The 13,645-nt window shown below is 56.2% G+C and overlaps 1 protein-coding gene across 1 annotated transcript; it reads right to left on the bottom strand.

The window, feature by feature from the left end:
* Positions 1-1,076: 1,076 nt before the first annotated feature.
* Positions 1,077-11,753, bottom strand: REN (renin). The gene is made up of 9 exons (XM_044757616.2): positions 11,518-11,753; positions 8,377-8,527; positions 7,733-7,856; positions 7,009-7,127; positions 5,354-5,550; positions 2,965-3,084; positions 2,426-2,570; positions 2,064-2,162; positions 1,077-1,432 (listed from the first exon to the last, which is right to left on the bottom strand). Exons 1-9 carry the CDS (start codon positions 11,613-11,615, stop codon positions 1,271-1,273), a joined length of 1,215 nt encoding a protein of 404 aa, XP_044613551.1. The 5' UTR covers positions 11,616-11,753; the 3' UTR covers positions 1,077-1,270.
* Between the last annotated feature and the right edge of the window lie 1,892 nt (positions 11,754-13,645).

The raw sequence follows: 13,645 nt of genomic DNA, 5'->3' as shown, positions 1-13,645 counted from the left end.
GAATAGGAGATTATGGGGGTCTGCCTACTTCAGGTCATGGAGCCCCAGGATGTCAGAGCTGGAAAGGATACCGATGGCAACCCTTCCTTTTTGTGGTGAGAAAATACAGCCAGGCAGGCAACAAGCCACCAGGAAAGCAAGGTGGGGGTCCAGGGTCCTGAACACAGGCTCCTGCTCTAGTCTCTGCACAGGAATGCTGTCCTAGAGGAATGCTGGGGTCCCCTACAATCCCAAGAGGTTGCAATTCTAGAACTATGAGGTTTGCCAGGGCTTGGTTAGGCCACCCATTTTGGTCAAAAGAGGGGTGAGCCGCTCCCATGAGGAGGGACAGTGTCAGTGGCTTCAGGTGGGTGCTGCCTCTCATTCCCAAGCTACACATCCCCTGCAGGTGACCCAAGGGGTAAGAGCAGGAGAAGACTTCAGCCTATCATTCCCAAGTCCCCAAGACGGAGGGGAACAGTGTGCGTCTGTGTGCTTGTGCACGCGGCCCCACACCAGGGTGTGGGAAGCTCAGCGCCTGAGAAGGCACCCCTGCGTGTAGTCCCCCAAGGCAGAGTCTGACAGGCTGGCTCTAGTCTTGATTTTCGCACTTCACTGAGTGATCTTGGCCAAATGACTTCCATTCTCTGAGCCTCGGTTTCCCCACATGTCGGTTCTCTAGTGCTCTGTTTCTAGGTGATGCCTTAGACTGCAGATGTAAATGGCTGCAGGGGCCAGGCTGGTTTGCAGTGCATGAGGCAGCACTGGCCAGCTCAGCAATGCAGAGCCTAAGCTTGGGGCTGGCTTCCACGAGCTGGGAGCGCTTTTCTGAGCTACTGTCTACTGTCACAGCCTTAGCTCTGGTCCTCGAGGAGCTGGAGGGGGCACGGGGCTGACTCTGCAAACTTCCCACCGAGGTTGTGTAAACAACCCCAGCTAAGCCCTGCCGACACTGGACAAATGGCGTCACCCCTGCACGCAGGAACCCTGCATGCAGGGGAATGTGTAGTTTATCATCTTGTGTCACACCCCTATCTGCCGTGATCACATGGCTGTGCCTCAGTTTCAAACCCAAGTGAACCCAGGTGCCACAGGGTTGTGAACATGAAGTTTTTATTCTGTTTGTCTTCAAAGCCAGGAAGAGCTGGTGATGTGAACAGGGGAAGTGGTGGGGAGGAGCCCCACGCCCTGGGCTCCTGCATGAGGGCGCAAGCTAGGCAGGGGGTTCCCAGAGAGTGCTCTGGCTCTGGGCTAGGGCTGAGGGCAAGGCCCGCCTGGGCAGCAGAGGGCCTCAGCGGGCCAAGGCAAAGCCAATGCGATTGTTATGCCGATCAAACTCCGTGTAGAACTTGCGAATGAAGCTGGCGCCCAGGACCCAGACAGGCCCGGTGGGTGGTGGGACATCTAGACCGTGGAGGGCCAGTGTGCACAGATCATCATTACTGTAGGGATCCTGGCAGGAAGGAAGAGGGTTTCCTCACTGCCCAGCACATAACCATTCTCCCTCCACCTCGCCTGAGCCCAGCAGCTGTCCTCAGCATTGTCCCCTCCCCCCATCTGCCGTGGGCCTCCATCGCATCCTGGCCCTTTCAACCCGCTGTGGGTCGCATGCCTCCTGGATGCAGGCGCTGAGCTAGACACCGGGCAGACAATGCATTGGGTACAGCGCTACCTTCAAGAGCTTACAGTCTGGCAGAGCTCTGACCCTAGGCCTTCACTTCATTGCGCTAAGTCTGCTGGGTATGAAAGGGGATAAGAGAGAAGCACAGCATTCCTGGGGGCGTTTGATGAGAACCCGGAGACAAGGGGATGAGCACATGATTCCCACGCTTGACTGCACATTGCAGTCACCTGGGGAGTTTTGAAAACTCTGATGCCCAGGTGCCACGCCCAGAGGTTCTGAGTTAAGAAGTAGGGGAAGTGGCTTGTTAGTGGGACTTTTAAAAGCTCCCAGGTGACTCTAACATGCAGCCACGTTTGAGAACCAGTGAGGTAGCGTGCAATCTGTGCATGATGACTTGTCCCTTTTTGAGGGCCCCCGCCCACCCGTCCTCCCTGTCACTGAGGGCAGGCCCAGGCCTCACCTGTAATACGTAGTCTGCGCTGGTAAGCGTGTAGGCTCTGCCTCCGAGGTGGAAGGAGATGTCAGGGAGTGTGGGCACTTGGTTACAGTTCACGACATACTGGGGGGAAGGTAGAGGGAGCCTCTTTGAGTGTGGGAAGTCCCCCAGCAGACGTAGCCCTGTGCTTGTGGCCTGGGCCCTTCTCTGGAGAGGGCTGGGTGCATGCCCCCTCCCTGGGGGGAAGAGTGTGAGAGATGAAGAGGGGAAAGCCCAAAATGGCCTCATTTGGGACCTAATGCTGCCTGGGGTCATTTCAGGGCCTGGACCAGGTGGTGCTCCCCTAATCCCTGGCCTGCCCCCCCCCGCCCCCCCAAGCTTCTTACTTCATCTGAGCTCAGCTCCTTGGCCCCCAGGGTCTCCATGAGCAGCCTCAGGGAGCTGGTGGGACCCGAGATGTAGGATGCGCCAGTATCCACCACTACCATGCAGCCCTCCTCACAGAGTAAGGTGGCCGACCTCACAGATACCCTGGGGGAGACCACAGTCAGACAGACAGACAGACAGGGAGGGCTGATGGGGCACCACCAGGCTGCATAACTTTCCTGACGCCAGGCCAGTGAGGGGAAGCCATGCCAGTGGTCCAGTGATGCACTGGAGGACAGGTAAGGCATGTGCTGGAGGAGGAAAGGTGCTGCCCCCCTCCCTCAGCGCATGGCTTAGTGACCCCCCACCTACTCTCAGGAGGCCCCCTCCCCTCTGTTCCTCATATCTCTGTTCCCATCCCCAGACAGAGCAGGCAGAGAGCAAATGTTGGCTGTGCCTTAAGAAGTGGCTGCGTCAGGAGAGAGGAGCTGCCCTCCCTGCTCCCCCACCCCCAGGCAGCAGCGTTTTTGGAGAGGGGAGAGGGTTGAGGATTCCTGACCCTTTCATTTTGATCTGCCAGGAGTCAGTCTTGCTGACGCTCACGTAGTGGAAGTTCCCTTGGTAATACTGGGGGTCGCTGCCTCCCAGCACAATCTCTCCCCCTAGCAAGTGGGAATTCCTAAAGGGAAGATCAGAGGCTCTTGGAGACCCATAACCTCTGAGACCCAAAGACCCTAGCGACAGGGGAAGTTGGGCAGGGTGCAGGGTGTGGCAGAGGAAGGGGGGCAGGGAGGGCAAGGCTGGGAATCTGCAGAGCACACCACCTTATCTTTCCTGCTCCTCCCCAAGCCCAGCCAGGGGTGGTTCCAGGACAGTCCAACCATGCGGAATAGAGCATCCCCAGAGAGGTCACAGAAAAGGAACAGGCACAGAGACAGCCAGTAGAATGCAAACAAGAGGCAAATCGCCATGCCCCGCCCCCCACTTGGGTTCCGGTTGCTGCGGGTTGAGCAGGTGCGTGGGAGGGGAGTCTGGGGAGCTGCTGGGTGGGGGTGGGCAGGGGCAGGAAGTGGGGGTGGGGGGGAGAACTTCAGCATCCGCAGAGCCTGGGCCTGCTGAGGTGAGTTTTGGGCGAGTGCCGTGTATGATTCTGGGCCAGGTGCTCTGGAGGGTCAGGACCGTGAGGGGGGTTTCTCCTTACTTGGAATTTCTGCAAAGAAAGAGACACAGCAGAAAGGAAGCCTTTGTTTCCGGTGAACCTCACCAGCTTCTGGTCTGGCAGGTGGGTGTTATGCACCCTTGTTGCCCTTCAGGCAATGGCGTCATCACCAAGAAGTGAAGTCACTTGCCTGAAGTCACCCAGGTGGTGAGTGGGGTGATGGAGGATTGGAGCGAGGGCTCCTGGTGCCCAGTCTGAAGCTGATCCCCCTTGCTTTCCTCTCCTCCAGGCTGCACGATGCCTCCCACAGCTCAGGGCCTATCTTAGGGCTGGTTTCCAGAGCGTGTGTGTGCGTGTGTGTGTAAGAGAGAGAGGTGGGGTTTTCCAGCACTCGTAACAGGAGGCCTGATTCCATGCACCATTGTGCACGGGTGTGTAGGTGTGTACATGTTATTTGTGCAAGTGCAGTTAATTGCATTTTTGCAAATCCAGTACGTGTGTGCTTGGGCTAGCCCAACACTTCAAGATCTCTCGGGATGTTCCCTCCTTCCCGGCCTACGGCAAAGGAAGAGGCAGGCCCTCTCCTCAACAAGGGCCCCCCCACTTCCTGTGTGCTGGATGCCCCTCCCTGCCATGGCCTCCAGGCTCCTGGGCCCTCAATGATCTCCTCTTTTTTCCATTTTCAGTCTCTTGCTTTCCATTGACTTCCTCCCTCACCTGCAAGCATCCTCTAGCATTTAAAAACACCCACCCTTCTTTTCTCTGCTTCTCTGCCTGCGCCTCCACCTGACATCCCCTTCCCTGTTGAATTTCTCAGAGCAGGCTGCATCTGCCTTTTCACTGCCTGCCGGCTGGCCTTGCTCCCCTCTGCAACAGCTCTTGCCAGACTGCCCCTGACGGCAGAGCCAAGCCGGGGCGTTTTCTCAGTGGCTCCCTTTCTCTCACCAAACCAGACACTCCTCTCCCTTTGACCTCTGCGATCTCTCTGGACTTCGACCATCCCCTGCATCCTCACTGCCACTGGCCTCATGTTCTTACCCTTATCATTCCTCCTCTCCAGCTCAGGCCGTCTTTCTAAACCCAGCAGCTCGGAGCAGATCATAGCCCTGCTCAGCTGCTGACGACGGTTTCCCCAGGGCTGGCGGAGCTGCCCATAAGCTCAGCCTAGAGTTGGAAAGTACCCATGGGCCTCAGCCCTGTGCCCACTGCTGTTGCTCACACGCTTCTTGTTTCCCCTGTAGACTGCAGGCTCTGTGTGCACAGACACTCTGTCTCACACGCTGCATTCATGGCGGCACCCAGAGCCTCGCAGAGCACCCAATGTTTGTTGAATCAATGAGTGAGCAAATTCACCAATGAATGAATGAACGAAGTTGGCTGTCACTGTGTGGGAGGAGCCATGGGCCCTCACAGGCAGGGTCCCTAGGTGACAGCAGTGCCTCCTTCCCATCCCCCTACCCTGCACTGTCCTCTTGTTCTAGAGCAGTGCTGTCTAACTGAGGCTGTGGCAGTAATGCCAATGTTCTGTGTCCGTACTATCTGATATGGTAGCCAATAGCCACTGTGGTTGCTGACCACTTGAAATGTGCTCATGAGGCTAAGGAATTGAATGCCTAATTTTACTTAACTTTAATTAATTTACATGTAAGTAGTGGCTTCCACATTGTACGGTGCAGCTCTAGATCAGGGCGGAAGAGCCCGGGAACACACCTGGCCCGAGCGCTCCTGCTCTCCCAGCTGGCCTGCCTCCCCGCTTTCCCTGCCTCAGCCCCTGGAGGCCCAGGCCCACCTGCTGTAGTAGACAGAGAAGACGTCTTCCTTTAGCACCCTCTGGGAGAGGATGTGGTCAAAGACGGGGGTGACCCCACCAACGGCCTGTGCAGGGAAGCCCATGCCCAGAACCCCATCAAACTTGGCCAGCATGAAGGGTATCAAGGGCAGCTCCGTAACCTCTGCAAACGTCTGCGTCACTGTGATTCCGCCCACCTGTGGGAGGAAGGACTGGGGAGACCAAGCTCACTGCCCACCCCCGACCAGGATCTTCCCCACTGGGGGCCCCAGGGGCACATATGCTCCAGGGTGTCGCATTTTAGGGTAAGACCAGTTCATCAACCCCACAGATATCTTCTCTCCTGATATGCATCTAGGCTGTGGGGTCCAGAGAGAACTGGGGTTGCTCAGTGACTGGAAGGGGCAGAAGCTGAGAAGGCGGTACTGCCAAGCAGGAGCAGAAAAGATGCCAGGAGCTCCCATTCCCCCTCCGCAATGGCCCAGCTTTCACAGTGGCAGGACTGGGCCTGAGTCCCCCACCCCGTTATGGGCTAAGGATTTCTTCAGCATAGCCAGGCCAGCCCCCGATGCTCCTTTCCCCCTGATTTCACAGACAAGGGGAGAAGTAAGTTCATACCTATTTCCTCCAGGTTCTATGGGCATCCCTCCCCTAACTCTCACAGAGCAGGGCTAGAGAAACCCCAGAATGGGGAGGAGTCAGAGACAGGTCCAACCTCAACTATGACCTTAAAACCTATGAAAATTAATAAAGGAAAGCTCAACTAAAACCAGAGTCTGGAAGGCCTCTTAGAGGGAGATCCCACACCCTGCCACTCCTCCTCAGTTACCCCAACAGAAAGTGTCAGTTGCTGACCCCAACAGGAAGACCTCAGTTACTGACCCCAACAGGATGAGAGTACCTTGCTCTCCCAAACAGGAAGTGCAACTACTTTACTGCTCCCACAGAAGGAAGACTTCCTTGTTGCCCAGCAACAAGCCCAGCCAATGGAAAATGCTGCAGCTCAGCCAATGAGAAGCTGTGGTCACCTGAACTTTTACTTTCCTCCAATGAACTTTCATTTTTTCCTTGCTGCTGAGTTCCTTTCTTTGACTCATCCTCCTTACTATGAAAGCCTTTCACGCTGTGTACCTTCTCCAAGTATCTGTCTGCGTGCCAGATGAGGTGCTGCCTGATGCAGGAATCATTTAATAAAGCCAATTAGATCTTCTGATTTACTCAGTTGAATTTTATTTTTTTAACAAACCTATGCCTGACCCTAAAACTAACCCTGACGATGATGTCAACGATAGCCCTGACCCTGACTCTGACCCTGATTTCAGTCTAGGGTCTGGTTAGGAGCCAGTCAGAGCTGGGTGACCTCAGCTGGGTTACTTGACTGGAGGCTGTGGGGCTCGGGACAAGCCCTGCATGTGAGTTAGATGTGAAAGCCTCCATAAGTCACCCAGCATTGAGCCAGGAGCTCAGGTGTGCCCCGTGCCACGTGCTGCTGCTTTGTGGCTCTAGCGAGAGGTGGGACAGCAGGGTGTTCCTCAAATCCCCAGGCTCCAGGGTGGGCTGCACTGAGCCTTCCCCACGTATGGGCCCTGAGGTGCAGGAGAGGTCTGGGGACACGAAAGGCAGGGAGTCAAACGGCCCCGGACAGTCCTACTTACAGTCACCATGTCCTGGCTCAGGAAACCTTTGACTTTCCCGGATCCGTAGCGGATGGTGAATTCCGTTCCATTCTCCATGTAGCTGGAGGATTCCGAGGAGTCGTAGAGGCTGTGAATCTCTGGCAGAAGGACACAGGCTCAGGTCTGTCCAAGAGCGGCCCAGCAGGGTGGCTCGGAGGCAGGCGCCTTGTGGGTATGGCTTGTGTGACTGAGGACTTAGGTTCAGGGATGGGGTGGCCCTGAGGTTGGAGGCTCAGAAAATGCATTTCATCAATCACGGACTGTGTTTCTTGGGCCCCTGTTATGTGCCCATATGTCTGAGAATTTTGTCTCAAATGAAGCGTTTTAAAGTAATTCCCAACACTGGGATGGGGAGAAGATTCTGGCCACAGTAAGCACTCAGTAAAAGCTTGTTGACTAAGGATAGGGATGGAAGAGCACGAGTGCCTTGGATGGGTCTGAGAATTCAGGCCCTTTTCAGTCTCGGGAAGGCTGCGAAATGGCCTTGTGGGCTGTGGGCTCCTGAAGCTTGCTTTCCTACCTTGGTGGCCATATCAGGAAAATGGGGACCATTTTCCTCTCTCCTTTCAGGGGCAGTGGAAGTAGAGGCAGAGAGAAAACAGCTCAAACGGGAGCAGGACAGACTTAGCTGCGTGTGGGGCAGGACTGCCTGAGTGTGGCACGGCGGGGGCTCGGGGGAAGGCAGGCAGGTCCTGGGGCTCACCACAGGCTGCGTAGAGAGGGCTGCACTTGGTGGAGGGCACCCAGAGGTTGGCCGAGCCTGTGTCAAAGATGACTTTGAAGGTCTGGGGTGGGGTGCCAATGCCGATCTCGCCGTAGTACTGGGTCTGTAGGGGTGAAAGGACAGAGGCGGCTGGAGGAGCTTGGGGAGCGTGGGGTCGTGCCTGATAGCCCTGTTGCCACTCGGGTGAGATTAGGTAGATCTTATATCCTCTCTGGGTTTCCATTTTCCAGCAGGGCCTGGGTGGGAGGCTTGGCACTGTCTTGTGACTTCCCAGGAAGTGAGACAAGGGGGCAAAATTAAAATGCTGGGAATGAAGCAGGAAGCTGCCCACCCCTTGAGGAACCACTGGAGTAGCACGCAGCCAGTCTGCACTGAGCCTGGTCCCAGAAACCTGCACCTGAGGCCGAACACCCCTCCTGCCGACCCGTGACACCAGAGCCGGATGCCCGAGCTCCAGACTGAACTCTGCCTCTGGGTTCCCTCCCGCCTCCAGTGCCTCAGGCTTCCAGCTGTAAAATGGGAGTGCTGTAGGCTGCTTAGTGCTCCTTGGTCAAAGACAGCATGGAAAGAGCAAAGAAAGCCTTCGGCCCAAGAGCGGTGCCGGGGCAGAGCGGGGTCCTCACGTCCAGGTAGTTGGTGAGGACCACGGGGGAGGTGCTGTTGTCTCGCGAGAGTCTTTTGGTGAACTGGCTCCACTCGGCGCCGATCCTGCTCACATCCACGCCTCGCTCCCTCAGGCTTTCTCGGACCGAGGGCATTTTCCTGAGGAAGATCCTGGCCCAGGATGGAGGAAGAAAAAATAGAGGAGCTCTGTACTCACCCATAACAATAGCAGCGTCCCTGAAGCTTCTAATACAAGCCTCCCTAACTCAGCCCAGGCAGCTAAGAATCACTCCTGTGCCCTCAGGCCTCTGAAGGAAAATCCCCAAGCCTCCTTGAGTCACCTGTGCTGGCATTCAGTGACTCTCAACTAACTGCCTGCTGATGTCTCATTTTGATCCCTACCACTGTGAGCTGAGGCCAGGTGTTCATTCACTCATTCCTTCATCCATTCTGTAATCACAAGTTGAACACAAACTGTGCTCACACCGCACTGGATACTAGAGACGTAAAGATAAAGATCGTCATTGCCTCACGGAGTTCCAGCAGGTGAGGAGACACGCATTGGCTTCCCCTCTGAGGAGCTGAACGCTGGGAGCGCCCTCTTCGAGGCTGTGCGGGAGGAGGCAGTGCCATGCGGGGCCTGTAGGTGGCAGCAGGTGCCCGCAGCAGCCTGCTGGGGCTCTGGGATGCCCGAGGGCTGCGGAGTGGAGCGGACCAACCCAACTGGGTGGGCAGGGAGAGAGGCTGGCATCTCCAGAGCACCTGTGCACCCTGTCCTTGGAAAGATGTGCCTTCTTGAGCCTAAGTCCCAGTCCCTCGGCTTCTTGTCCTGAGGCCTTTGGGAGGCACCATTAAAGAAACTGGGAAACTCACAGCCTACGGGGCGCCAAACACTGTTCACACCCCATGTAACCCTCACAACAACCCTGCAGCCAGCTGTCGCCGTTGCTCTACGATGAGCAAACTGAGGCTCATGGGGACGAGGTGACTCACACGTGATGGAACAGGGATTCAAAACAGTGTATCCGGCCCTGTTCCCCATATGGGGGGCCCTGGGCCCCCTGAAGGCCGTTTGCTGAAGCCTGGAGGAAGGTTTCCCTAGCTGTTGGCTGGGGGAGGGTCCCAGGATTGCAGCCCAGTTTGTGGACAACCTGCCTTCTCAGTTCTTGTGCCCCTGTCCTTTCACTGTCCTTTCCTTGTCACTCCCCCTGCATCTATGTCCCGTGACAGCCGGGAACACGAATGCAACTTTCGTGCCTGTCAGTGTAATATTTTAATGGAAATAACTTGTCAGATTCATCTCACAGTTTGACATTCATATCACTGTTGACAAAGTATTCTCACAATTATATCTTACTTGGTTCTCGGCCATCCCATGAGGTGGGTAATGTTATTATTCTCATCTTACAGGTGGGAAGATGGAGGGGCAGAGAAGGCTTGGCCCCAAAGAGGGTGCCTTTTCCACTAGTTACTCAGAGCAGCCCCCGCTCTGGACCTTAACCTTTACCCATCTCCTTGCAGAAAGTCCCTTCCCCCCTCCCCCCAGTTCTTTCATCCTTCAAAGTGTAGCAGGCACTGCTTCCTCCTGGAAGCTCGCCATGCACTCCCGTTCACGCTGGCCTCACCTTTGCTTTGGCTCCTGGGTGCTCACAGCCAGCACTGCATGGCTAATGCTCAGGGATGTGGTGCTGTCTGCTCGTGAGGGCATAGTGGTTGTGGGGACCTGCTTGAATCCCGCACCACCTGTGTGATTCTGAGCAACTTACCTAACCTCTCTGAGGCTTTTCTGAGCCCCCATGAACTCCTCTGTAAAAATGGACTTAAAGGTAGCACCTACCTCGGAGAATCACTACAGATTCACGAGGGGCCCCGCGTCCGATCAACGTAAATCGTGTGTGTAAAAGGCATGAAAGCACCTTGAGAATGGGGTCCTGTGTTCAGATCTCCCAAACACATGAGAGCGGCCTTGTGGTGCTCCGCACACAGCAGGTGGCACCATTCCTGTGACTGTTTCAGAAGGCTCCCTCCCTCCCCACCCTGGCCCAGCTCCCTTTTCTGTTTGAAGAGAACAGGGGAGAGTGACTTCCCCTTGATCTGCCTTTCCCCTGGGGGGCTCCTCAGCCCCATGCTGCCAGGAAGCGCCTGCCCTCTCACCTGGCCCCCAGCCCAGCCGTGACTCTGGGGGGGGGGGGGCCTTGGAGCGGGGGAGAGAGGCTTTGGGAACAAAGGGCCTGGTGTGTGTGGAGCCTCAGCCCCTCTCACGAGACCTCCCTGGCCTCAGGGTCCTCATCCGTAACCTGGGACTGTTGGGTTGTTGGGAGGATGACTGGAGAGAGATCTGTGAAGTCCTAAGTGTTTCACAGGCTTAGCGGCTCTCACTGTTATTAAGACCTGCCCTCTCACCTTCAGCTCTTCTGGCGCCATCTGCCCTCCCCAGACTGACACCCCTTTTCCACGGGGCTCTCTCCCTGCTGCCTCTCCCCTTCTGCAGCCTCAAGGAGCCGCTGGTCCCCACAGGGCGTGGCACAATGTGGGTGGCAGTCAGGTCTCTCTCTCCTTTGGGCTGCCCCTTCTTTCAGCGTTGGCGACAGGCCTCCCTGCGCAGCCCGCCGCCTCAGGCTGAGGCCTTCCCCTCAGTTATCTCATTGAGTCTTCAGAGCAGCTCTATGAAGTTGGCGCCTATTCTCCTTGTTTTAAAAATGGTAAACTGAGACCTGGAGAGGTGAAGTAACTTGCCTGTGTTTCCAGAGCTAATCTGCCTACTAGGGGAGCCGAGTTTAAACCAGGACAATTCACCTCTAGCAGCCTTGCATTTTACCCCATGTCGTGCTTCCTCCTGCCAGACTTAATGCTCTTCTTAATAATCAGGGCTTGAGGGCAAGGGGCATGTCTAAATGATGTCTGCGTTCCCCATGGTGCCTAGCATGGTGATCTGTGCAGGAAGCGAGAGCTCGGGGCAGGGATCAAAAACACGGCTTCCAGGCCTGACTAGTGCCACTATTGCCTGTGTGACACTGGAGTCACCGGACCTCTCTCAATGGGACCATACCTCCCTGCCCAGCTAGTTGTGAGGACTGGATGACATCCCATGTCTGAAAGCTGGGGGTGTTAGGAAGGTGGGAACCCCTGTGCCCCTGCCACCCTCTCTGGGCCCCAGTTACCGTCTGAAGGCGCCAGTGTCCGCAGGAAGCCCGAAGGCGTAGGAGCCCCAGAGCACCAGCAGGAGTCCCCAGCGGGGCATTCTGCTCCGTTGGTTCATGCCACACCTGGGTCCCGGCTCTCTCTGAGATCCACCGAAGCCTCATGGCTCCCAGGCCCTCCTCCTTTTATACGCTCCACACTTAGGATGCTTGTGAGTCTGCTTTGCCCTGATTTATTACCCTGGGGCAGACGGCAGGACAGCCAGTAATAAATCCCGCCGTGGGGCTGAGCTAGGTGGGTGAAGGGTGACCAGGTTTCCGCCACAGAGCAGGGGAGCCAGAGGAAGGAGGCTGTGGGAAAGCAATGCTGTGTCCAGTGACGCTAGCAGCCTCGTCCCAGCCTGGCCCTGTGACCCCCGGAGGGGGAAGGGGCTGATGAGAAACAGCTCTGCTCAGGAAGAAGGTCGGGGCTGAGATAGGCATAGAACCTAGGTTTCCAACCCCCAGCTGGACTCCACTCCCCATGCCCTCGAAGCTCCATCCTCTGTATTAACCTTGGCTGTGCCCCTGACGGGCTTCTCCCAGGCTGCATCTCAGTGTTCCCATCTGGAACATGGGTCACTCCTCCTGGCTTGTTCCCTGGCAGAGCCAGACCCAGAGGCCTCCCTGATGCCTGCCTCCAACCCTCTGCCAGCAGCAGTTGTTTATGGGAAAGTGCACCATAGCTTGTCAGGAGAAGAGACTGCTGATGCAGCCCTCAGGAAGCAGGGAGCTGCGGCAGGGGTGCTCGTCCATCCTCACCGACCTGGTATTGGTGTGAGGGAAGGGCAGCCCTCAGGGGCTTCGGGAGGCTTTTGCAGAAGGAGGAGGGCAGCTGGTTTTCCACCTCCTCCTCCTCTTTCCACTTGGCCCTAACTCCTTCGGGGCCCTGTCTCTGTCCCCTTCCCTTTTCCTTGTGGTTTATAAGCAGTCTGGGGCAGTTCCCCACACACCTGCCCCTAAATCCCGGGATGGGTGCTATTTATTCAGCCTGGGATGGCCTCCCCCGGCTTCTCCCTGCTCATTCTTCAGGGCCCACTTCAAATACCACCTGCCTCCATGAAGCAGGCCCTGACGCAGCCCGGAATCAACTGCTTTCTGCGGTGGGCTCTCACAGAGTGCAGAGGAGCCTTTCCGTGAGAGCAGGGACCAGCCGTGCTGCAGGAGTGTTCTTTGCGTATGCGGGCACCTGCCTCTTGCCCAAAGTGGTGCTCAACACTCATCAAATGCGTGAACGCGTGACCTGTGAGGGGCAGTGTGCAGAGCTCTGAGCTAGCTGTCAGGGACCTGGGTTCTAGTTCTGACTCTGCCACAATCTTGCTGTATGACGGTAGAGCCCTCCCGGCCCCGTCTGGGCCTCAGTTCCTAAATCTGTGTAAGGAAGCAGATGGCTAGTGGCCCCTGGGGTGCCTTCCTGCTTGGACACCTCGTCTTCTCAGTTCTGTGCCTTCGGGTGCCGCTCTCTGTGTCAGTTCTGGGCAGTCAAGACTCAATCAGAGGAGCTCGGCTCTGTTGCCAATATGTTGGCTAATGCACCCGTGATATGATGGCATCTCTGCAAATGATGGAGAATTTGGTGGTTTGGTGTAAATTCTTGCTGGAGAATGCTCGGGCCCTGCTCTTGGCAGTGGTGGAGGTATCTGAGGGCAAGGGAAACTTCAGAACCTCTCACAGCGGGAGACCTGTCTTGCAAGACTGAATGAATATTTACGAAGTGTTCCTGTCACCCTGTGCTCTTCTTCTCCTCTTTCATTCATTAGCGAATATTCATTGAGCATGTGTTATTTGTCAGATACTTTGCTAGATGCTGGAGTTACAAAAGTGACAAAAATAAAGTTTCTGCTCTTGTGGAGCCCACGTCCTGAAGGAGAGATGGATTGTTACCATCACAACATAAATGTAACATGATAACGATGAGCAGCCCCAGGCAGGGAACTCCAGGATGGGTTCCCCAAGGGAGTTACACCTGAGCTGTGATCTGAAGCTACGTGGGCAGGAAGTGAGTAGCTGAAGAGGAAAGAAAGAGAATCCCAATGGAGACAGCACGTGTAAAGGCCCTGTGGGGAGAGGGAGCATGGGGAAAATAAGGACCCAAAAGAAAGCCAATGTG

The sequence above is a fragment of the Equus asinus genome, chromosome 25 (assembly GCF_041296235.1).
Source record: "Equus asinus isolate D_3611 breed Donkey chromosome 25, EquAss-T2T_v2, whole genome shotgun sequence".
In the NCBI taxonomy this organism is placed as follows: domain Eukaryota; kingdom Metazoa; phylum Chordata; class Mammalia; order Perissodactyla; family Equidae; genus Equus; species Equus asinus.
Note: the sequence above shows the minus strand (reverse complement) of the source record. Positions and strands in the feature narration are given on the sequence as shown.